This window comes from Falco biarmicus, chromosome 4 (assembly GCF_023638135.1).
Source record: "Falco biarmicus isolate bFalBia1 chromosome 4, bFalBia1.pri, whole genome shotgun sequence".
In the NCBI taxonomy this organism is placed as follows: domain Eukaryota; kingdom Metazoa; phylum Chordata; class Aves; order Falconiformes; family Falconidae; genus Falco; species Falco biarmicus.
In genome coordinates, this window is record NC_079291.1 from 2288040 (window position 1) to 2313738 (window position 25699).

Consider the following 25699-nt stretch of genomic DNA (forward strand, 5'->3'; position numbering starts at 1 on the left):
CTAGTCTTCTCAAACAGCACGTGTCCTGGGCTGCCCTAACTGCTCTTCTCTTTACTGTTTGAAATTATTGTGGCTTTCTGGGAAAGGACTAGAGAACAAACCAGACCGTTTGTATTGAGCTACTTGATATTTGTTACTCTATTTTTAAAGGACCAAGGAATCTGTCAGTTAAAGAAATAAAAAGCATGGAAATGATGGATTTTGTGTCTCTTTCCCTCAGTCATGTTATCTCTGAGGTCTTTTGTCTCTCCTGTTTCATGGAATCATAAAAAACATTTTTGTGCTGCTGTCTTAGAGAAGGAATGCTGCAGCTCTGACCGTGCTGTTTGGTGCCAAGGAACCTCACAGCTAGGGGATCCATTCAGGGAGTACTTACTGTCTTGGCCTGTCCTCTGGTCTCCATGCAGGCTGACTTGATGCCAAAGCTTGTGCAACAAAATTCTACTTTCCTGACTTTTCACATCCAGTGCTAAGCCTGTCTGACTTAGACTAACTGGATTTTCCTGTATTATATTACGATCCAAATGTTTGGGCTTGAAATCTTCTTACGAAAGGGAATATGCAGATTTTGGAAGGAATTAAAAGTTCAGGCCTTCCTGAAAGCTGCCCCCTGTACAATGCTTCTGTTTACAATGTGTCAGTGATTTTGTGAAGTTTGTTTTTTGGTGGCCTTGTGTCCAGATGATGAACTTTCTGATAGCATGTCTGAGACAGAGTGGCCTGCTTTTGGCTCACATCCCATTTCTGGTCTGTGCTTTCTGTCTCTTTATGCTCCTGACCTAGACTGGCCACTGTTTTTATTTTACTTAGCATTGTGCCTGAGTAGCTAGCTGGATATGATAGTAGGAACCCTGAATAAAGGCGGGGGCATCTGAACTGGAGGAGTACTGTTCTTGCAGAATTGATTCACAGGGATGTTGACTGTTGACCTTGAAGTAAACATGCAGTGTGACCTTCAAGAGGTCTCACTTGTGAGAGACTAGGCAGAAATTTTCCTTTCTCTATAGAGGAAGTACCAGGATTTACACAGTCATCTAAGTTTCCTATTTTAGCAGAGACTGCTTATTTTATCAGACAATTGCTTGACACTAGTGAAATGGCTCAGTTAGGGGTCTCCCGGGCAAAGTGAAGCAGCCCAGATACTTGGTTTTGGTGTTTGGTTTTTTTTTAATCCAATAGAAAAAAAGCAGGACATTTTGGGGACTTTTTATCCACGGCCATTTTTGGACTGTAACTAAGAAAATGACAGCATCTTACTGAGTAGCCTTGCTTATTGTATGTCTGTTGAGTTTGAACCCTGAAGCGCTGTAAAGCCAGCGGAGCAGGAATCCATTCCTTCTGTTTTCACTGCAGAATTGCTTAGTCAGTTACAGTCAATTAGACCTGTGTATGTACTCTGCATGACAAAATGCAGGTGTCACTGAATGGTTTAAGCTATTACAGGTAAGGATGTGTTAGCAAAATGCAGCTCAACTTGACTTGCTATGTTTATGTATCATGTTATGCTTCATTTGCACGAGCAGCATTTAATACAAATAGTATCTTTTCACTTTTATACAGATCACACAGAATATAAAAATCGTTGAAGGAAATAGACATGGAGTTTTCTGATACAGTTTTATATATTCTTTAGAGTAAGTCTTGGTGTTAAAATAGAATCTGATAATGTTACTGTTTACCCTTAAGGAAGAAGGGCAAATTACTCACATAAATGGAGGAGAATGAAATCACAGAAACTGTGCCAAACTTAAACTGGCGTAGTTAGTCAGGAGGCAATAGTCTGCAATGGTAATAGGTCACTTATCAAATGCACAATGTGCAATAAAGACAGTAAGTTGATGAGCTCAATGGGGTTGTCCTAATTAATACCATCTGAACATCTAGCCAATATGTTTCAGTCTCTGCAGTGCTGCACCATTCACAAGAGAGCTGCCAAGTCATTTTATGGAGACTGTTACTCATGTTACTTATCAAGGCAAAAGGTCGTTTTGTGTCATCATGTGTTGGTGGCAACTTTAAATGATGAGATAAAAAATAAGCAGATAATCACAATAACTTTTTCCACTGAAAACCTCAAACAAGTTGTTAATCCATTACAGAAGTTCCGTCAAGTAGCTGATTTAGCTGTCAGGACTGGTTTAGTGTACTGAACTTTTGCCTCTGATTTAGAGTGAGCTTTGCCCTGCACTTAAGGGTTACTACAGGGAAGGCTTAATTCTGCTAGCTGAATCTGGTAATAGTCTTGCCAGTATTACTTGTGGTGGAAGCATGAGATTCTTAGTAAATGCAGTACTTACCAGTTCCATGTCTTCAACTAGTTCTCCAGTTAATCTGCCAGCCACTTTCATGTAATAGTTTTCCAGGCTAAGGGGATTCATAGGACCTCTTCCGTAATGGAGACATACTTTATTGTCACATGTTTTTATTGGTTAGGAAAATCAGAAGTAATGCACAGCCCTGCTGAAAAACTTCAAACAATTTAAAGTTTGTGTGGCCTTTGTTACTAAATGGCAAAAAATAAATTTCTTTGAGAAATGTAGGGGCTAACACTTTGTGGTCTTTCATTTCTATCCTAAATGCTTACCTGTGAAGTCCTGACTGTATATTGTGATCCCCAGAGCCCTTTCAGAGTTTCATAGTGTTGTTGGTTGTTCTTGGAGAGAGGTTATGCTTTAGCTCTTTAAAAGTGGAGTTGGGACCCACTATCTTTGGTGGATTTGCATTTTCTTCAGCAAACTTAGGAAGCTGAAGTATAAGAAGAAATAGTTAAGGTATAAGCCAAATATGTGTGCTGGATGGAAAAGACTATTTTAAAGGTTTCAAATAACAGGTGTCATGTCACCTCCCCTCCCCAGTTATCTGTTTCGTAAATGCTAATAAAAGTAAAAATGTGGTGGGAAAACGTCTTCAGTACAGTATTACTAATCAAGTGGAAGATTCAACAAATACATAATTCAGCTGAACTCAATTCAGATAACTTGGAATCAAGTTCTCCATGGTAGCCACAGATGGTAGGCAGAACATTACATGGTATATAAACTTTCTCTGGTAGTCACAACTATAGACTGCCTTAAAATGAACTGCTGCTTAATATTTCCCTTGCCACATCCACGAGACCATGTGTCTGCAAAGACTTTATCTTTCTTTGTTCACTGTTATTTTTTCCTACACTATTCATGACCTTTAACTGTCATCAAACTTGCTACATCCCTTTGGGAAGAGAACTAATGTTTAGCCAAGCCAAAGAATAGTAGAAACGTGAACAAATTCATGAACAAATTCACTCCTCTGTTCTGGGACCAGCTCGGTGTCCATCATTACACTGGGGAAGGCATGGCTGGAGTCAAAGACCGTCCGCAAAGAGGAGGTCTGTTTTCTTGAAGACATGGAAATAGAGACACCAGCGTATCAGTGTGTTGGCTGGACTTGTGGAGAGGTAAGGAGGAGGAAAGGTCTACTGCTGCCCAAACCATTTCTTTGAAGGGCTGCAGAGCATAATCTCAGCTTCTGAATTAAACCTCCCCCTCCCCCAAATGTATGGTCAGCAGCTACTACTGCTGCTTCTTGTTATTATTTCCAGAGCTACTTGGCTAGGCCTATGAGAGCTAGTTAGTACTTAAAGGACTTAAGTCACAGGACAGCCTGCTAGATTCTGATCTTGTTTACATATTGCTGAGGTGGCTGAAAACTGTCTCTGAAGCTTTTCATTCTTTGTATGTGTGATGTCTAATTCATGGCCTGCAAGTGTTTGGAACAGTACAGGAGCTCTGTGTAAAAATGTTTCCCAAGAAGGAGGTTCAAAGAAGTTGAATTAAAAAAAAAAAAAGAAAAAAAAAAGAAAAAGAAGAGCAATTTGCTCTTTTCTGTATGAACTATGTACTCATACGGAGTATGTGTGTCCTGGCCAGTGCACAGTCTTCTTCAGGACTCAGAGGGAATACCGATAACTTTGTACCTCTATGGAGTACCTGCAGGGGAAATATGTAATGTGTTCTAATGGAATACCATGGATCAGAATGACAGATAGGTCTGCATTTTAGGCTGTAGATGTATGTTCACTGTAAAGACGGCTGTGCTGGTGGAAGAGGTTTTTTCTGTGAGCTGCTGCTAATGTTGCTTCTGCATTGCAAGGCTGACCTCATGGATCTGCAGACAAAACTCATCTTCACTCTTTTGGTACAAAACAAGAAGGCTTAGATCAGATCACCCATTTAAGCAGCATAAGTTACCCAGCTGTCTTTTTGAAAGCGCTCAATGTGATTATCTGCACCACCAGATCTGCAAAACTAGTTGTCTCAGGCAGAGAGGTGGTGACAAGCAGCTGAGTGCTTGATCTTACACCAGATAAAACTGCCTATGCAGAAGGCAATCTGCCTGTGGCCAGTTGCAGGAGCTCTGGATTGATTCACACACCAGCAGGGAAGATTCTTACTGCATTTTCTGTGCATGATTTTTACAAACAGCAACAACAAACAATAAAGCTTGGTGAATTGTGAAGCTGGCTCTGAACTTGTAATGTCACCATCAGAGGAATAGTTGAGTGCTACTAGATGTCTTACAAAAATGAAGCTGCAGTGCATGCTTGGAAAGCTTAATTTCCAACCCTGGTTCTATCACTGCTTTTATCTCCAGTCTTTCTGCCTCCGTTTCCCTATTTACCTCAGAATGATGCTGTCAGCATTAGCTACGTAATGGCTGCTCTGAGTTTTGTAAAGGTGAGCTGTTGAAAGGCACAAAGCTTTTAAAAACAACCTTCTGGTGGTAAAAGTCACCTGAGCATAGTCTGGGTTATCTGTACTTAACCAGAGATTTCTCCTCCAGTCGTTGAGAACTGAAGTGTCCTGATCTCAGAGGAAGTCAAACTGTATGGAGGGAACAGCAAATGAAGTTAAAGTATTTTTTAAGTGCCAGTGGTAGCTGCCCCCTTAGCTTGTAATTCTGAACCTGCTAAGCTTTGCTGGAAATAGGTCTTGGCCTCTGGTGATCCTCCTGTTGTGCAAAAATAGGCTTTGTAAGTCCACCTCCACACGATTAGTGTTTCTTAAATTGACCAATGATCAATGAAAACTGACTAACAATGACTACTCCTAGCCTTATATATTCTGTGGAAAGATTTTGGGTTTGGATGGAGAAGTAGTCTACTAAAAATGACTTGTGTACCCAATTATATACATAACCATACAGCGCTGTGCCGATGACTGGGAATGGCAGCTAATTAATACAAATTGACTTTGTACTTAACATTGTCAGCTTTTACTCTACTGAAAAGCTTCTTACCCATGCCAGTGCACACTTTTTCTGTTTCACACAGTTATTGCCAAACCCTTCCTGGCAAGCACTGCCATGGCACATAGGTGCTGGCTTTCTCCTGTCTCAAATTCCCCATAACCCTGTGTGGTCAGCAGCTGCCAAGGACTCCTTATCAGTTCATGCAGGTGATCTTTAAAGTCTTCCAAAATGAAATACCTGTCAAAATCCCAATGTAGTAGAATGCCTCCAGGGAAAAGCAGAATAAGAACAAAAAAATCATGTCCTTTTCCTCCAATATATTATGTAAAACACTCTCAGGGTAAAATGCTGCTGGGGTTAAAACAAACACCTCATGATGGCTTACATGGTGTTCTGTAAAAATTTAATGTCTAGGGCTTCATCTCAGTCTTCGTAAGGGATAGAAAGAGTTGCATTTTCTCCCTGGACCTCGTTCTACTATCTGTGTAGTGGTAAAATATTTTAAATAATTCAGTGTGCATTTCAGGGGTACTTCTGTTGTCCTCAGCAAAGGTGTGGCAGGCATGACTTTGGCCCCAAAATGGCTAGTTTTTGGTCCCACTGGTGCACTTTTTTCCTTTTTCTTCCAGTGTTTTGGACTGTGAAGAATTATTTTTCTGCCAGAAGATATCAGATACAGTAAATGTTTCATCTTGCTTTTGTGGGGATCAGCAGCTATGTTAATAGCTCTGTTGCCTTCTGAGGCTACAAGGTGGTCATGAGTCGGGTTTATTCATCATTCTCAGTGCTGAGGTATCCTCCATGGAGGCTCTTAATTTAAGCCGATATGCTTAGCTTGACCACTGGTGTATTCAGATTCTAGCTCTGTTAAACTTCAGTAGAAGACAGTTATGACTTCAGTAGTGTTTCTAAGTTTCAAGAATAAATGGTAAATCAGCGGAGTTCTCTTACCTCTGGTCTTCCTCAGAGCAACCACATCAAAAGCTTTGGTAGGGATATTGGGATGGAAAGGCTGACAACTGCTTGCATTGATCCCAGTGCCTCGATCCTCAAGTTTGGGAGCATGGCATACTTGGAGATGTGTGTCTGGTAGGGATGAGAGGCAGGAAATGGCAGGCACAGTGGTCTTGGGTTGTTTTGAATTGTCAAGAAGGACAGAAAGAAAATTTATTTCACATTTCACAGAGTTTTATCATTAAATATAACACTTTGCAAGAACTGGGAGAGACGTGAGAATCAGAAAGGCAGTATCTCTAGTTCTTTAATCTCCTCTTGCTTATGTCTTGCAAATAATTCACCATCATAATTCCCTTGCAGCTTTTGTACATAACTGGTCATACCAATTCACATTTACTTTTATAAGGCTTAGGGGTAAAAAAATGTGGGCTTCTGGTTCTTGCACAGCTCCAATTAATAGTAAGTGAGTTTGTGCTTGTGAAATCAAAATTTGCCTCTAAGAAGACATTTATTTCTGGGAAGAAGGAGAATAAAGCTCAACTGGAGAGTTTTATGGGATACTGAGAAATGAGATTTTATGGAGTGCCCACATACCATTAATACCACATGTCATGTTTTTCATGATAGAATAATTTTAAAAGTTATTAAAAACAGGGGAATCTTGAAATCTGAGGAAAATGAAAGCAGCAGTTTATCGTAGTAAAAGAGACTAGCACCCTGTTTAGATTCTTCTAAACTTTACCACAGCTGTATACAGCAGTGTACTGAGAGCACTTTTCCCCAATGGCTGTATAAAGCAAAGTCACAAACTTACACAGCAGCGAAATCAATTCCATTCCTGAGCATGATATAACAAGATGTATTAGCAAACTGGGCTTTTCCAAGGCTTCTCCCTGATAAATCTGCTTTATGCATACTCTAGATCCCTTAGCTGTGCTTGGTAGATGCTCCCAAACACTTTAATTCACGTTAGGTAAAAAGGCCATGAACAACACGGCCAAGAAAAAACAATTAGCACATAGGCAAGTCAGCAAGGTCAGTATTTGTTAGGAGAGCGGGTGTGCTAGGCAAATACTGATAACTGGCTAAAGCTATCGTTACGTGCTTCGTTCATGAGAGAGTTTTTTTGTGTCATAGTGTTACTGTTGCTTATTGCCAAAGACCCTGCAATGTGCAATTACAGCTATAAGAGAAACAACTTGCCTTTTTATTTCATCAAGGAAAAATAAGATAGAATGTAGGTGAAATGGACTTAGGCCAAACTGTCTGGTGGTGTGTGGAGCCTATATTAGGGAAGAAAAACAATGTTACCCGAAGTGACTCATGTTCATTTGCACCTCCCATACTTTATCTGAATCAGTGCAATCAATATACATTAGGGAGAAATCATTGTGCAAACAATGCAGACAATATTCTTACTGATGCCACTCATTACATGAGGAAAGTTTTGTGTTGCCAGATGCCAAAGACTGAAAAGCCACTAGGAACGAGTGATGGGTAGAATGTCTTTTTAAAAGGAGTGAGGAAATATCTAGCCTCTTACACTTTTGTGTAATAAGCTCTATATTAATTAACAATAGTATGTGCTAGTAAAAATAAATCCTTTTATCAGTAATGTAAACCAAAAAACATATTATGTTTATACTTGCAGAGAAAACTTATTCCATGCTGATAAATCATTTATATTTTACCATGGAGACTTTATTGTATGCTTCAAATACATTAAGAAAAAAATCAAAAGAAAACACTAACTTTAAAGGGCAAGAATTTCATCACTGAGTCTAGCCAAGAGTCTCTTGGCAATTGTGCCAAGTCAGAAAAATATCTAAGATTTAAAAAATAATTAATTTGCGTAATGGTTCTTTGTGATATAATGAAAAAAATTAAAATGTCTGAAATACAGTATTACAGGACTATTCTAAGTGGTTCACCTGGAGCTCCAAAATCTCATGTGTTTCATGAGACAGGCTTGCTTACCAGTTCTTGTTTGAAAGGGTCTTTACCGTATGTGGGTAGGAGAGGTTGTCTGATGATAGTCTTTTTTTTTAGGCTTTGTTATTTGTACAGTGATCACACAAAGGTCCTTGATCCTTCAAGCCATGTACCAAAATCTTCATATTGCTAAACCCCTTTGTTTTTCCCAGTGAGGAGAGGGACCTCCAGATTCATTCCCAAGCTGGAGATGGTGATAACTTCTCAGGGCTCCTCCACTTAGTTTGAGGACTAAGCCATGTGGGATGTTTAATAAGCCCCATGGGGACTCCATAATTTCAGCCTTAGCAGTTCCCATGGGAACTCTCTTCCTCCCACAGCTGGGGATCACTCTAGCCTGGGTTAGGACCTAGCCACGGCATGGGAGCTGCACCCAAGCTGTCTTCAAGTCACCTGTGACTCAAGAGCTGCAACTTGGCCATTCCATCATTTAATTAGTCTCTGTAAAAATAGGTGTTGCACAGTTACAAAGAGGGAATATGCTTCCTTGCTCAAATAATTTAAATACAGTCCTGTGCTTATTTCTTTCCATGACATGAGTGTTTTGAAGATAAACTTCAAGTGCCAGTTCAGTTTTGTTCACACATTCTGATACAACATACAGAAGTCATGCTTTTCATTGTGAAATCTGTGCTGTGATGCTACAGGACTCGGTGCAATCAACATGTGTGATTATCTCACAAATTACCATGCCAGCATAACTCATGCCTTAGATGACCCGAACAAAAGGTCTATTTTTAATCAGTGATACTACAAAGATAACAGGACTTAAACCAAGTCTTGGATTCTGCTAACCATTTGTATATTGTTACATTTGTGATGACCTGGGGTTCTGATTCAACCTTTGTGTCTGTCTTGAAAATCAAGTTTTTTACAGAAATAGCCATACTTACGGAACAGCAATCTTTAAAAGTTTATTCCACAGATACTTCTAACTAATTTTCCATTTGTACAGTTAGAACTGGTGCTGTATGTCTACTGGTTCTGCAGACATGAAGGAGAATACTTCCTTAGTGTTTCTTTTCCATTTGCCATTTCCATTCACGCTGTTACAATGTGAATTGTTAACATACTTCATTGCATTTACTGGCCATATTCCTGATACAAATATGCATGAATAAGGACAGTCAGTCTGCTTTGTGCTCTGGCATGGCAGAACTACTTAAGTAGTTCTTAAGAGAACTTTTTGTTGAATTTGTAGAGCACTTTTCATTATAATACCTAAACTTAAAGCAGCAATAAAGTAAGGATGAACATGCGTTTTCATGACTCTACTATGATTTAGAGAAGCTTTGTGAGTTCAGGTTGTAACAGCCAGCAAAGCTTTGCATTTTCAAAGGTGGACAGTTGTTTAGAGTGTTCCTTCTATTTTTAAAACTTAAACTGGGCAATCAAGCCTGAAGCCACCCAGAATGGGTGTCAGTATAGAAAGGTAGAGCTCTGGCTGGAAAGAAAGAAAGGAATAGCAGCTTTTTCAAATTTGGCACTGAGATGCTTTTTCTGGAGTTCTTGTAGATGTTTACTGAAGTCTGCCAGTATCACACAAGAAGCAGTCACTCAGTATTGTGTTATCTGCACCTTTATGTTCAGTCCACAGAGGATATGGAGACTATAAGTCTCTTGAAAAGAAGTCAGACTCAAGCTGGAGTGACTTACCCTCCCAGTTTGGAAAGCCCCAGAAAAAAATCCAGGGAGCGGTCCAGATGGACACCATCCTATTTCCCTAGCCATGAGTGCACTGTGGGCACTCTTCAAACACTTTTTGATAAAATAGGCATAAGCCAAGTTTCACGTGAGAGTGTTCTTAGGGACACAGTGGCTTCACCTGCAGGAGTTCTGCAGCTCCCCTCCTGATGTAGTGGAGAGCACTAGGTGCAGAGACACACTTGTTCAGTAATGCTAATGAAAGACACATTGGAACCGGTGTAACCTTTCCTGAGGACTCACACTTACCACTGTTTTTCTATTCTCTGACACGTGGTAGGAGCCTCTGAAGATCTGTTTCTTCTCTCAGCTGTGGTGTTGGCCTGAAAGTGATGCAGTGTGGGAAGCCTTGTGACCATCAGCTTCTTTTCTAGATCAGGCCAGAGAATTTTTTTGCTGTTCTTTCCCGTTAATTTCCCACATACTCAGTAAATTAAGAGAATAAGATGTATCACTCTTGCCAGTTTTAACAAGAAGGAAATTATGACTGGGGAATAAAACATTTCACATGTGTAAATTGGCTTTCTCTGGAGCCTTTTACTCGTAAAAGGGAGGCAATCACTTATCTTGCCTAACCTTAAAACCCGCTTGGTCAGGGAACCACCAGCAATCAAGGAGGTAGGGGACAGACAGAGGAATGTAAGTGCTGTGTGGCATAATAAACAGTGAAAGCAGTTTAAAACCCACATGGAAAAAAGCCAGTTTTCATTCAGTCTGTGCTGTCACTAAACCTACTGAAAACCCCGTTGGTGTGACTTATTTGTGGAAGGACAGCTGCAAACGCTCTAGCCTGATGTATTGTGTGTGCATAACTAGGGTTCTTGGCAATGGCTGAAGGGTGTTTCTCAAGGACTTCCATGATTTTTGCAGTTTTGTTTGACATGAACTTGAGGGTCTTACTACACCTTCAGAAGGGAGGAGGCAACTACTTTTCTCCAGTACATTTGACAAGGAGGGCATATGTGTGTGTCCCACTGCTAATGCACTTACAAAAGCACATCTGCTCAAACCCAGTGATTGATTCACTCTAGTGCAAAACTGCACGAGGATATGTAGTATGCATGCTTAAGGCAAAAGCGTAGTTGTTCCGTGAAAGTGTACAGAGTTATTGCAAATACCTGGTAATTAATTTCCCACAAAAGACAGTAATGGCTGAAAGGAGCCCTCACAGGCTATAAGGTAAATAAACCGAGTGTCAATAGCTCCCAGGCAGGCCTGCAGAGCACCGCTCAGAGGGCATTTTTCAGGAAAGGTTCCATGTGGCTGTCACTGCTTAATAGCCCCTGACAGCAGGAAGGATATTTTCTCTGAAAGACCTTGGACTGTGAACATGGAAGATTTTATTTTGTGTGTGTGTTTCACTTTTTGTTTTAAAGGATATATATGCTTTCCTTCAATTAAAAGTCATTTGAAGACTGAGAAAATGCAACCTTATAGGAAAAGAAAATGCTCGAACTAAGACAAAGCATAGATCATTAAATATTTTTAGAGACACAGCATGTTTCAGGTTAAGATGTGAGTGCTTTTAAAATAATGGAAAAAAAGTACATTAGTGTGCTGTTGATCAAATATTCAGAGTCCAAGTTGTGTACTTTTCAGTATGTATGGGGGCAGAGTTTGATATACTCCTGTATAAAACCTCCTTCCTCCTTGTACAGCTAGCACAAGGGCATAAACTCACAGCAGTCCCTGGTTCCTTCCTCTTAAGGAAGCAAATCCCCAGAAACAGGCTGTGATCACTGCCTCAGCCTGTGTACATGGATGATCCATTTTGGTGAGCAACAGGCACGAGGAATGCTCTTGCTGTCAAGTGGATGAGTCCCATAGCATCCATAACCAAGAAACATTTGATATTGGCCAACATAGGAATTACTGAAAACACATCAGGCCTCCTACCCCATGTGAAGTGCAGTTTTTAATTTTACTCCACTATTTGTCTGTGTTTCTGCTCTTTCAGGGATACCAATATAAATGTCACGTAACAGGACACTTACTTGACTAGCAAGTTGCAGTAGACCAAATTGTTCCCCGGCATCATTCTACTGCAGTCAGTGGAGTTTTCTGGGGGATGAATTAGGTAATAGAACAGAACCACCCAGCTTGACTGTGCAACATGAAAGTGCCCACTTTGCATGGATATTGCTTTTAAAACAGCCTTAAAAGTGTTCCATTGTCTTACGAAAATACACAGGCCAGTTCTTGTCACTTAGTGCTTAGGAAACTTGTAGGAAGAAGCTTGCAGGGAAATTTGCTACTTCCTTGTAGCTTGAAATCAAATTCTGCGGAAGAAGCACAGCCAATGTCTCCAATGTGCGTTGCTGGTCAAAAGCCATGAGCTGTCCCAGTAAAAAGGAGTTTTGGCTTGTACATTCTTGTAGGTGATCACACTCACTTCTGCTTGTGCTGCAAGCTGTAATGAGGCAATAAAGAGAGAAGCCTGCGAAAAGCAGTGGATTACAAAGAGCAGGGTTGCAGGTTTCCTCGTGTAGCTTCTGTGGCCTGTTTACGGTTAGCTCACCTGCTTTTCTAGAATGTCTGAGTTTACACGAAATGGGGACAAGTACTTCACATGCAGGGAGGCTAAAGGGAGAGTGGTGGGCTCAAACGATGTCCCTCACAGCCCTATAAAGATAACTGAGAAATTGTCGCAGAATTATTCTCAGGTTTCTAATATGCTCAAGTTAGCAATGCTAATATAAGAGTTGTAACTTGTTCATTTTTTACTTAGGAAGAATTTATATTTAACACTTCAAACTACGTTAATCTAAAGTCTCAGTAGTTTGATCAAATTTAAGCGTTTTGCTGGTGCCATCAAGTGGCAAAACGTTGGACTGCAGAACTCCATCAGCAGCCAAATTCACTCAATCTGCTCTTCCGAACAGCAGCAGCAAGGAAAATAATCTTTGCCAAGACTTCTCCAAAAATGCATACACACACACGCGTATATGCACACACCAGAAGAATGGAGTGAAATACACATGGTGTTCAGTTTAATCTGGATTTTAACTAGTAGAAAGGCTACTATTTTTGAGTATTACAAATTGATAAATGTGGACAACCTGTAAAGTAAACTCAAGAGACCTTTGTCGAAGAGATACTGAATGGGAGGGGCACAAAGCTGTACTCTGAATTTCTATCCCAGCTGTGTTTGCTCTCCTTTGTTACTAGCTAATCCTTTTTACAGAACATGGCCCTTCAGATTTCCTATCATATCTGCAGTTCATATCATGTGTGTGTAATATCACCAGAGTGGAATGAATATTCAGTTTGCTGTTATATTCACTAAATTCACAATTTGGTTAATGCACAACTTAAACTTACAGTTCATCATTCATACGCACATCACTTTTTTCAGCTGTGACATCATAGTATTCCTCAGTGGGAAGGCCTCTGTGCAAAGAGAAAGCATAAACAGAGCTAATGCTCTATTTGCTTATAAAAATCCAAATAATTTGATTTGGTTTTGTCTTGATTTCTCATATAACTCTTAATATCCAAACTCATAGATGCTGCCAGTGTGGAAATCTGTCCTGGGTTCTGAAATCTAAGTCATGCATGGCTGCATTTTGAGAGGCGCAGAGCACCCATGACTGAATCCAAAGTTCCTGAGAACACTGAGCATTTCTACCTGTGAAAGCTTGGCCTTCACAGCCCCTCACCATACACACCTAACACTTGGTAGGAGCTGTGGGAATGCCTTGAATCGGTGCAGTTTCTAACTTTTGACCCTATAAGTAGTTATTTCTATATTATAGGGATCACTTTCTGCTCTTTCTGGTGCCAAAAAGCTCCCAGAATCCAGCCAAACTGCATGGTGCTTATCACTGGAAAGAATCTGAAGAGACGACGCCACTATGCCTGTGTTTGAGTTTAAACAATGGAAAACAAAGCAAAGTATGGGACATCAGGAAAAAAAAGGTAACCCCAACCCCAAAAAGCCCTGACTCAGAAGGCATACCCCAGAGCTCTTCCCCTTAGCTGTTGTCTAGACAGATCTCTTCTTTTACAACAGCTTTCTGAAAAAGATGAGCAATGACTTCTTTTTTATGCCTATGGGATTTGTGGTTAGTGTAAATTAGACCAGTAGTGACATTTTTAAGGTCAGGAAGGCTGCTTGGGACAATAGCCAACAGTAAATAATTACCAAATGATTGGCAAAAAATAAATATGGAAATTTAGAACTTTTAAGTGTTTCAGCAAAACACTGTGTGGAGATTTGTGGGTACCAGTATATTCCCACATTAATATTTAGGGCATTGTGAAAAGAGTAGAAGCTTAAATTGCCCGTTTCTGGAATGCAGATATTTGCACATCTCGGTCTAACCTGTTAGCTGTCTGTTGCAATTCTTGTTAAAAGCACTTAACTTAAACGTTTTGACTGTGAGACATATATGTCTAGCCTGCGTTGGCCAAGGGTCTATACCACTACCATAAGGTTGATGTCCTTTGACAAATGCACATGGAGACTTATCCTTTGCCCTGTTGTCTTCTGGCATACAGGTAGTGCAGCTCCTCCATGCGTCCTTTCTGCTCTGCAAGGAAGCTTGCAGCAGTGAAGGGATTCCCTGAACTCTTTGTATCTGAAAGAAAAAAAACAAACCCAAAGTGACCTTTATTGGCAGCAACAGTGATGGGTACTTGAGATCTTGTAAACAACGGCAACTTGGCTTTATTTTCTTGGCTGAATTACTCAGCCTTATTTTCTGGGTAATGCTATTATGGTGAACTGCCACTAGGAGAGGGAAGTACAATGGTGATTGGCAATTGTTTAATGAAGGTTGAATCAAGTCTATTGCGTTTTGATCGGTGGGAAGAAGAAAGAAGGTGATAGATAGATGCAGCATTTACATCTTACAGTGTAATTGCTTTTCAGTTGCCAGCATGTAGATACCTGCACTGTCCCTTCAGTACTACGTAAGTGGCATATGGACAGTGAATATATGCAATGGCACAGATGGAAGCCTTAGCATCTAATTCGCACTGATTTCAGAATTTGTTATTTGTGCCTTTGCAAACCTCCCCTCTCTATCTCTAGAGAGGGGTGAGAAATGTTACTGTTTAGTAGCTGTAATTCACACTGAATGCAAGCTGCATCAGGCACTTCACATGGAGGTGCTGGTGGCTGAGGTTATTCAGTACATTTCCATACATCCATGTCATTTGGAATCAAGCAGTTTACTTTGTTTGGATGCATGTTCACCTCTACAAAGTTTTGGTTTACAGTGTTGTAAATATGGACACCAAACTCACAGAAACTTTAAAGCTTCCTTTTCTTTTGGGTGGCAGCAGTTTTCCAGTCAGGAGAACATATGCACAACCAACCATCTTCTTCTTAAGCAGATAAGTCCTGGGAGGAGCAGGTAATGGACTCGATGCTTCCAACTTGAGATATTCTAGGATTTATAACTGTATAAGAGCCAAAGTGAGTGATTAAATCTCACTCTGTTGTCCAGGATTTTCTGAAAACCTTGTCAAGGAAGTAATGAATTGTGGTATGTGATGGGGGTGGTCACCCTCAGGATATTTTATTGGGGTGCAGTCTTCATTCCTGTGAAACCAGGGAGTGATGTTTAGGTGAATGGATTGGGAACCAGCAGCTGGGTCTGTGTTTGTTGTCAGCCCTCCCATCACCGAGTGGCCCTGATTCTTGGTTTAGATAGACCTCATCTTTACTACCATCTTTTTCTGATATTGGGTGTTTCCTTACTGATGAGTGAAGCAGCTGGACATGGTTGCAGACCAGTAGGAGTGCCTTTGTTGACTGTGGTCTAGCCGCTTGCCCTGGTTTCAGCTGGGATAATTTTCAGAATAGCTGGTGTAGTGCTGTGTTTCAGCTTTGGTGTGAGAACAATGTTGATAACACAGAGATGGTTTTAGTTGTTGCGAGGTAATGTTTATACTAAGGCAAGGACTTTTCAGTTTCTCGGGCCCTGCCAGCAAGAAGGCTGGAGGGGCACAAGAAATTGGGAGGGGGCACAGCCAGGACAGCTGGCCCAAACTAGCCAAGGGGATATTCCATACCATTTTACCACTTTACCTTAGACAGAAAAGAGAAGTGTTGCACACAAAGGTATGATGATCTCTTCAGCCCAAACAGGACTTTGTTAAGCTTAAAATGTTTCAAAGTCTCCTTCTTACAAAGACAGATTTATAGCTGATATTGATCCAGTGATATGAAGATCTCAAGGACACAGAAAAAAGTGTCTCTGCCCAGAGAATATTGAAAGAGGGCTAGAGTGAACAGAGTTTTAAAGAGCACATCATGAACAATCCTTAAGAGTCTCAGCAATGTAGAAAATGACTTAGCAGAGACTATTACCATTTCTGACTTCCACAATTGTAGATGTATTCTGAAGCTTGACAACTAACTTCTAGCTTTCTGGCTCTTTTGTTCTGACAAAAAAAAAAATAAAAGCACTAATGTTCGTTCTGGGTTCAGAATATCAGTTTGCTAGTGCCTCCTTTATTTTTAAAAAGTTATATTTTTCCCTTCACCTTCGTTTTGTTGAGGGGAGCTCAAGCCAGAGTGTATGAATACAGTGTCTTGTATTGTGAGGTTGTGAAGGGCTCCAGTAACTGATTTGATCACTGCATGAAGCCAACACATCTGAGAGGACATGTTGCCAGCAGCTTCCAGAAGGTCTGTTGAAAGAGTTCTTAAAGGGATAGGATTAGGACCTGCCTCTGTATGACTTCACGTGGGGTGAATTCACACTGACATTTTAATTTGGATCAGGAGTGCACTTTGACATAAATCTCCCAATTGTCTCTATTTTGCAGTGTCTTGGTCTTGGAATGCTTTTCGGATGAAATCAAGTGAAAGATGTACTCCAGGAATGCACCAGAAGGGCACCACAGCCACAAATGGATCCTCAGTCGCTGGGATCACACTAGAGGTAATCCAAAATAAAGACCACCTGAAATGCATTTTTTCTGGATCTCAGATCCTCTGCACCAACTGTTTCACTGTACACATCATCTCCTGTAGTCCACAATACTTGCCAACGCAGACATAGTCACCGAGCAACATACTGACTTAGAATTCAGTGAATTTTTTGGGGGGTGGGAATGGTTGAACTTTTTAAAATTAACTCATGCTCAATAAGCATATAAATAAATACATACATCAACTTAGTATATCAATGCTGAATCTGACTATCTGATCATAGGGTAAAATCCTTAGGGTACTTTCTTTGTGTGCATATATATATATACACATATATATATATATATAACACAGCATTATCAATGCTAGTTTGTCAAAGTTTATCAGTGCAAATATTGGTGACAAATACTCTAGTCCAAGACAATAATGTAATAAAATCTATGAATGCACTGTTTTTAAAAGCTGAGAACAACTGTGTTCTATGGATTTATTTGCTTGTAATTATGTGACTAGAAAAAAAAATTTTAATATATGATATTGTAAAACATGCAGCCACCTTCTTTTCAGATATAAATCTGTGAGTCCATGTGAGTGTGTGTTTACATCTGCAGAAAAATGTAGCTCACTGCCAGTGTTACAGTACAGACTTTCCTGTTCACAGAGGGAAGAATGTTATGACCTGGCCATGCTTATTTCTTTTTTGTGTTTTAAGAGTTGGGTTTAACATAGTTGGCATCTGAAAAATACTTTGCTGGTACGTTCAGAACCTGACATGGCAGCCTGAGCTTAATTTTTCCTTTGGCTGGGTAACATATGTAGCCAACATGAATCTTTCCTGTACATTCACTAAAATATAGATCAGGCCTATAATTCAGTAAACTTTCAAGTGTTAATAGTTAAAATAGTTCAGATGGCAATGCACCCGTATTCCTGTAATGCAAGGAATAGAACAAAAACTTGCCTCAGGGAAGATATGTTAAGTGGGAGGCATCAAGACACAGTTTGATAAGTGTGATAATCCAATAATATCAAAATACTTTGACTGGAATTCACATGTTGGATATGAGACATTACAAATAACAGAAGTTAGTAGTGGTTAGTAAACCAAATGGCTGTCAGTAAGATGGAAAATCAGAATTGATTTTGCTAACCAAAGAGATAAAATCTCACATGAAGGAACACTGGAGGGCTGAGGCTAACTCTGGAATCTGTCATGTGTGTAAAAAATAGAAATTTAGATTAAAAAAAACCCTTATCATGAGTACTAAGCAACATGGAGGTTCAGCTTTCCAGAACTTTAAAAACTGCAGGAATTCTGCCATATCCTGCCCCCTAGCTAACAGTATAATTTGGCCTGTAAAATACAGTAAAAAAATATACTGGTTCCTGAAACTTCATGATTACACCTAGATGACTACAAAAGCAAAATGCAGGCTGCCGGTAATTTTAAATTTTAATTTTGAAGTTTATCTCAGTAATTCTAGGTCAACCTGTGATCTAGAAAAAAAAAGTTCAAAACAGGACTAGATCACAGATAACATGATAAATGACGGTGATCAGTTTGTGAAATATGCTCATTTTTTTCCAAATTACAAATACAATATACATGTTGATTTTATTCTTTATGAAAATTATTTCAGGAGATTTTGAGCCCTAAAGCCACAGTATAACATATTTTAGCAGTCCTCTTTTCAGTTGTAATCAACATATTTCCCAGGGAACTGACAGACTATTACGCAAAGTAGAAAACCTTTTGTTTCATTAAAACAAAAAGAAAAAATTGTGTCTTGCCAGAAAAACATATCCATTAGAAAATACTTTTTCTAACAGTAAACAGATGTGAGATACTGTTAATGGAATCATTTACCTTTACCAGTTCTGTTCTTACCTGTCTTATGAGACAGTTAGATGAGGAGGAATTTGAAGTGGAGTTAATTAATACCTCATTGGACTCAAAGGTTCTTGATAGGATTTCAGTTCCCTCAATTTCTCTATAGTAGTGGGGCAGGTCATGCAGCAGCTGCATGTTTTGTATTTGAGCTTCTAGGGGAAGATATAGGGATAAAACACCAATCAAAGGTTTTGTTAGTGTATCTGGGTGATAAGGAAGAAACATAGATGAGTTCTGCCTAATTCTGGTGAGTGTCAACAGGAAACAATGGTTGCTTTTACTACTGCTTCTGGTTATTTGCACCAGGTTAAAAAATAAAACAGACAAGAGGTGGATTAAAGAAGTGTGATACTGTTGCTTTGTGTTACTGATAAACAGAAGCTAGAAATAAGCTTTCAAGTAATGGGAGGAGGAAGCTTGGACTTGGACTCAGAAAGTCTCTTGTGAAAGTCTCACCTGGTAAATTCAGATTCACTGTACAGCTCCAGTCCCGCTCTGAAAAGGGTGATATTAAACCCAGCATACTTTTACCAGAAAACAATTTTTTCTTTAATTGCCATGATTTTTTGCCTTTCTACCTCTGTGCTCAGGGGAAATGCTTTAGTCCTCAGTTCACTTGATTGCAATTGTATTTCAGCACTGGTTGATTAGCTCTTTGTGAGGAGAGGTGCTATATTATATAAAACTCTCTGCTCTCTAGAACGCTATGCAGGCATTTATATCTGAACAAGTTGCCTCTGTTCTGAGCTGCACTGTTGTGCAAGGGAAAAGCACCAGGACTTGTACTTTCTACATAGTGAAGCTCTGGTTCACAGCATCAAGAGTCTTCTCTCAAAAAACACCAGCAATTTCTTAGATTAAGTCTTTGAACAAACACTACTGCTTCCCCCATATCCACTAGGAGCCAGCAGAGCATTCCCTTATGTCTGTGCCCTGCTGCTTCTGGGATAAATCTTGGGTTTCCTGAGAAAGCCCTCAGGAGCCTATATGCTCTGTGACGAGCCCAGCAGAGGTGTGTAATAACATTTAGTAGAACTTCACAGGTACAAAGGGAAGCACTGAATTCACTCTTCTCTCTGCAAGCTGCGACAAGGCTCCTTTTAACTAAAAACAATGGCTTATCACATGGGAAAGGCTGAGAGGCCTTTGTTTTACCTCCTGACAATTTGAGTTTTACCTTAAGGCCGCTTCTGCATTGCTCTGCACTTAATGGTCTGCCAGCTTTTGGATATGTCTTACAGCTGCAAGAGGAGTCTGAGGAAAGTCTCAAGGAGAAAGGACCAATATATGTTCATCTCACTGGTACATGTTTGCTATTGTGACTTTGGCAAAACTTCGACAAAAAAGATATTTTGATTAAGCCCTGGCTTACTAGCATTCTTCTAGTATTCTTCTCTAGCATACGCCAGTGAAACACAAAAGATTTTGCTTTGCTTTGTTAAAACAGGAAACTAATTTGAAAATATTTGGAATATGTTATTCTTCTAGGATGTCTGGGGGTTTGGGCCATGTGTATTGTAAGAAAAGTAGCTGACGTAGCATGTTCGAGGGAAAAAATTCAAATGAATTCTGTCATGCTGGCAGTTGCTAGAGTGTTGGGTGGTCTGCTATGGTATCTACATGAGCACTATGGGAATCTTACACAGATGACTCAGATTCAAGTACTACTGGCTTGCAAAGAGAAAAATGTTCAGAGTTGTTGATTCACAATCTGCAAGTGGGCAAGAAACAGAAGCCAGACTATCCTTCCAGCAAGACTGCTGTGGTTCTGTAATGTAGGACCTTTAAGATCACCAAGTCCAACTGTTATCCTAACACTGCCAAGTCCACCACTAAACCATGTGTCCTAAGCACCACATCTACCCATATTTTAAATATTTCTGGAGATGGTGACTCAACGACTTCCCTGGGCAGCCTGTTACAATGCTTGACAACCCTTTTGGGGAAGAATTTTTTCCTAATACCTAGTCTAAACCTCCTGTGGCATAACTGAGGCCGTTTCCTGTTGTCCTATCACTTGCTACTTGGGAGAAGAGACTGACATCCACCTTGTTACAGCCTCCTTTCAAGTCATTGTAGGCAGCAATAAGGTCTCCCCTGAGCCTCCTTTTCTCCAGGCTAAACAAACCCCATTTCCTCAGCTGCTCCTCATAAGACTTGTTCTCTAGATCCTTCACCAGTTTAATTGCCTTTCTTTGGACGTGCTCCAGCACCTCAATGTCTTCCTTGTAGTGAGCGGCCCGAAAACTGAGTCCACACTGGTCAGACCCTAGCAGAATTTTCTTTCTATCCAGTTTTATTAACCTTTCTGGGAAATGTTTTTCTGGCTGCCAGAATTACAGCTGAGGCCTGTGACTAGTAACTTTTTTGCCCTTCTCTGTTGCATATATAGGGAGATGCCATGGTTCATAGCTTCTCTTTGCAGCTCCGTGATGGCAGCTGCTTGCTGAGGCAGGGATCTACACCACCAATTTTACTTCACCAGTCTCCTGGCATTTCAACCATCATCCATAGCACCAGATTGCATTCAACTCCAAATCCACAATATACATGCAGACTTAGAGCCATCTGCAGCCTTACTCATCATACCAACACCAGCCACACTGATAGGTAGAGTACGTAGCCCATAGCCCCTCATCAAAGAGGTTTGGAACACGTACGTCCCATGTCCCTGCAGCTGCACTAGTCCAAAGCCACCACACAGATCCTAAAACCTGCCTGTGGCTCCAGAGACATCATTAATTGCACAGCATTTCCAGGTGGCTGGCTTGGGAACCTGAAATTCCCAGCCCTTGACACCTTACCTTTAGCAGCAGGATGCAGGGTCAAGGCATCCCTGTGAACAATGCTGTCTGGACGCACCCAATGCATGCAGAAGGACACCCACATTCTGTCCAGTTCTCTTCCCTGGCAAACTGTCCCAATTCCTGGGCAGAAGAAGCCGAGGGAGTTAGAGCTCAGTGAGGCCGCTCAGCCTAGAGGGCTAGCCGTAGGACAGGGTAAGATAATGGCGAAAGATGATGACGTGAGGTGGAACCAGGTGCTGGCAGGACCAAAGTCCTCAAGTTCTTACTGATACAGCGGAAATCACCCACAAAGGGAATCACTAGTTTCCAGGATGTTGTTGCTTCAAAGCAGGAAGTATGATCATTCACATTTCAGCCCCAGAGCTTTCAGAAATCCACAGCTAAGAGACTGATCTTACTTTAAGTCTTTTGATGGGGAAAAGCTTCCAGTGGGAGAAGGCAGGAAGGTATAGGAGAATTATACATTCACGTTCTGAGGAATGATATATAAGTAAAAATTAATTTCTAAATGTAACTTTCAAATATTGTGTTTACTGAACCCCAAAGAGATATTATTTCAAAACAGAACACCATATCTGGGGAGTAGCCCATCTCATCCCAAGCTTTATTGTCTGTCTGTCTCCAGAAAAAAAGATTAATAGAAAGCTGTGTAGGGGAGAACTATGAACTAAGCCTGTCTTCTCTTTCAGTGCAGTGCTCTGTGAGTATGCTTTGGCCTGTGCTCTGGTAGTATTTAACATCACAGTGAGAGGGTGTTGGGGATCTTTTGGGGTGATACGTGGAAATAGGCAGCTGGTGATGGCAGCAGATTGTTACTTAGTGCACGAGCAGGAAGGATGCTAGAGCATACCTGAGGGCTGGGATCCAATATACAAGTAGGTAATGTGCTGTTTTACCTGTTCTGAATAAAGCAGTAAATATAGCCACAAGCCAAGCCAAAAGGTTTTTAGAATTTTTTTACAGAAAATTTGATTAGAAAGAATTGTGTAAAGTCATGTGGGTGTCAGTTCAATTCATAACAAATTGGCTGAGCCTAGAGCATTTCAAGTAAGGCAGGCAGCACAGCAGCAGGATGTCTGTGAATTGCTGCTTCTTATTCTCGGAGATACTGTTCTTCTTTGCTTAAATCTTGTGTGGGATTTTCACACCATCCCTCAAAACAGTTGGACCTGGCCACTGGTGGAGTTTGGATTCTGGTTAATTGGCTTGCTGGGTGTTTCTGCCTTCCTGTGTTTGACAGATGTGGTCATAGATTTTGATCTGTTTTACTTTTTTCTGCTGACCTTTTCTTTTCTCTCAATGTGGTTTTTGTTTGAGTTGAATTGGCATCAAAATAAATGGATGTGTTTGAAAAGAGTGCTTTTGTTCTGTTGTTTCTTTCAGCAGATAGGCAAAATTAGCTGGAGGTCTTACTTTTCTTGGAAAAGCAGTGTGAAGAAAGCTGGAAGCAAGTCTTTTGGCAAGTGATAATACATAAATAGCTTTTCTGAATACCTATTAAATGCACTGTCATGTTATTATTATCCAGTAGAGCTGGTAATTTGTTTGTTATGATTTTGGACCACGGGTTTGTTTTTAACATGGATGGCTTGGCCATCACATTAAAGTGAATTATACTTTAATGTTTGTGCCATGTACAAGTGATATAGCTGTATCAGTAATTCCCAGAGTTCACGAATTTAATATATTCTGAAAAAAAAATATTTTCAGTGTTTCTTTTTCATGCTTCATTTTAGTTTAGAGCTAAATGTATGGGAAGGCTCAGCAGAAACTTTTCCTTCATTTCATTAATTACTCAGCTGTTGAAAAACTCTGTTATTTCCTTCCAGAAAAATACTATGGAAGATTTAGAGTTGTGGTTTAAGATACTATGGCCATGACCTGCCTTTTTTGTTATTATAGAGGGTGTGCTGACTGGAGGAAAAAGGCTTAGGACATTACTTCTACCCTCTAAATCTTTTCACACAGGAGGTCACTCCACATGTGAATCTATCAGTACTTAACTTGGATGTATCTTTGCCATCTGTATCTCCAGGTTGGTGACTTTCTTCTAATTGGGAGGATTAAGGTCCCTGATACCTCTCTGTATAGCTCCCTTACCAGGTTACAGTGACTGTTCCATGACAAAGGGTCAGGGAAAGATGGATATCACAAAATTAGGGAATCACAGAATGGTTGAGGTTGGAAGAGACCTCTGGAAGTCATCTGATCCAACCCTGCTCAGGCAGGGCCACCTAAAGCTGGCTGCCTAGGACCGTGCTGCCAAGGAGGGAGACTTCATAGCCTTTTTGGGCAACCTGTGCTAGTGCTCAGTCACTCTCACAATCAAAAGTGCTTCTTTATGTTCCTGTGGACCCTTCCATGTTTCAGTTGGTGCACAGTGCCTCTGGTCCTGTCATTGGGCACCACTGAAAAGAGCCTAGCTCCATCTTCTTTGTGATGTCCCTTCAGATCTTTGTACACACTGATGAGATCCCCTCTGAGCGAGCCTTTTCTTCTTGAGGCTGAACAGTCCCAGCTCTCTCAGCCTTTCATCATATGAGAGATGTTCTATACCCTTCATCATCTTAGTGGCCTTTCTCTGGACTCTCCAGTAGCTCCATCTCTCCCTTGTGTTGGGGAGCCCAGAACTGGACCCAGTACTCCAGGTGCATCCTCACCAGTGCTGAATAGGGAGGAAGAAAGATGATTTCCCTCAACTTGCTGGCACACTCCTCATGAACTCCACACTACCATTGGCCTTTACGGTGAGGGTGTGTTGTTGGCTCATGTCCAAGTTGGTGTCCATGAGGATGCCCTTGTCCTTTTCTGTAAAGCTGCTTTCCACCCAGTCAGCCCCCAGCATGTACTGGTGCCTGGAGGTGTTCCTCCTCACATGCAAGACTTTGCACTTAACTTCGCTGAACTACATGAGTTCCTGTCAATCCATTTCTCCAGCCTGTTGAGGTCCCTTCGGGTGGCATCATGACCCTCTGGTGTATCAGCCACTCCTCCCATTTTTCTATGATCAGCAAACTTGCTGATGATGCACTCTGCCCCATCATCCAGATCATTAATGAAGATGCTGAACAGGACTGGGCCCAGTATTGACCCCTAGGGTATGCTGTTCTTTACTGGCCTTCAGCTAGACTTTGTATCATTGATCATCATCCTCTGTGCCAGCCATTCAGCCAGTTTTCAGTTTCCTCATCCAGACCAGAATTCATCAGCTTCTACATGAGGATTTTATAGGAAACAGTGTCAAAAGCATTACTGCAGTCAAGGTAGACAATATTCATTGCTCTCTCCTTGCTTACTAAGTCAGTCATGTCATTGTAGAATGTCGTGAGGTTGGTCAAGCATGACTTCCCCTTGGTGAATCCACGCTGACTACTCCCAATCACCTTCTTGTCCTTCATGTGCTTTGAAGTGGTTTCCAGGATGAGCTGTTCCATCACCTTCCCAGGGATGGAGGTGAGGCTGACCAGCCTGTAGTTCCTTGGGTCCTCCTTCCTGCCCTTTTTGAAGATACAGATGGCATTTGTTTCCTTCCCGTCCTCAGACACCTCTCACAGTTGCCACAATTGTTCAGGGTTTAGAGTTGCCCTGAGATGTTATCAACAGTCATCCCATCAGGGCCCATAGACTTGTGTAGGTGTGTTCAAAAGGCTTTTCTGTGACTGCTAAGTAAAGGATTCTTGGACTTTTGGTACCATCTTGTGTCATAAAGAATATAAAGAATAAGCTTACTACAACCAGTTCTACTTCGGAAATGCTGTGGAAGTCAGAAGGCAAAAGCAAAAATGAGGTAGCATTAAGAAGCATGATCATTTAAGATTTCTTCCCAGACTATTCAGGACACCCAAGAAGAGGTAACCTCAATGCAACCCTAAAAATGACAATTACAAGCTGACAACTTTACTAAGCTGTCTACTCAAGCATTTAAAGATGCCTTGCAGTGAGTTCCCCCTGTAGGCTTTCCATTTCTAACCCTCCACGGCTTTTCTTAAGAGCTTGCCCACAGTTTTCCTCTCTTATCCCAGTGCCCTATTGACTGCTTGCTCCTACAGTCCCACAGTCAAGGGCTGTTGAAGATGTGCCCGTGCTGTGGCAGTTATGTGGGAAGTGGGATAAGGAAAACTACCCCTGTTGCTAGGGCAAAGGGAAGAAGGAGCCCTGCAACAAGGCACCTCACGTTGGAAGCATAATCTGCCGCCTTCAGCAAAATATTCAGCTCTCAGGGAATAAAATCAC

The 25699-nt window shown here is 40.9% G+C and overlaps 1 protein-coding gene across 1 annotated transcript; it reads right to left on the reverse strand.

Moving 5' to 3' along the window:
• Positions 1-164: 164 nt before the first annotated feature.
• Positions 165-24900, reverse strand: SPMIP4 (sperm microtubule inner protein 4). Its single transcript, XM_056338492.1, is given in 20 exon segments — positions 165-353; positions 355-413; positions 416-578; positions 580-623; positions 851-914; positions 916-999; positions 2298-2385; positions 2581-2642; positions 2644-2750; positions 3889-3924; positions 3927-3968; positions 6181-6282; positions 6285-6355; positions 13204-13272; positions 14287-14380; positions 14383-14462; positions 18657-18703; positions 18705-18811; positions 21464-21586; positions 24720-24900. Coding segments are annotated over 20 exon segments (1812 nt in total).
• Positions 24901-25699: the final 799 nt, after the last annotated feature.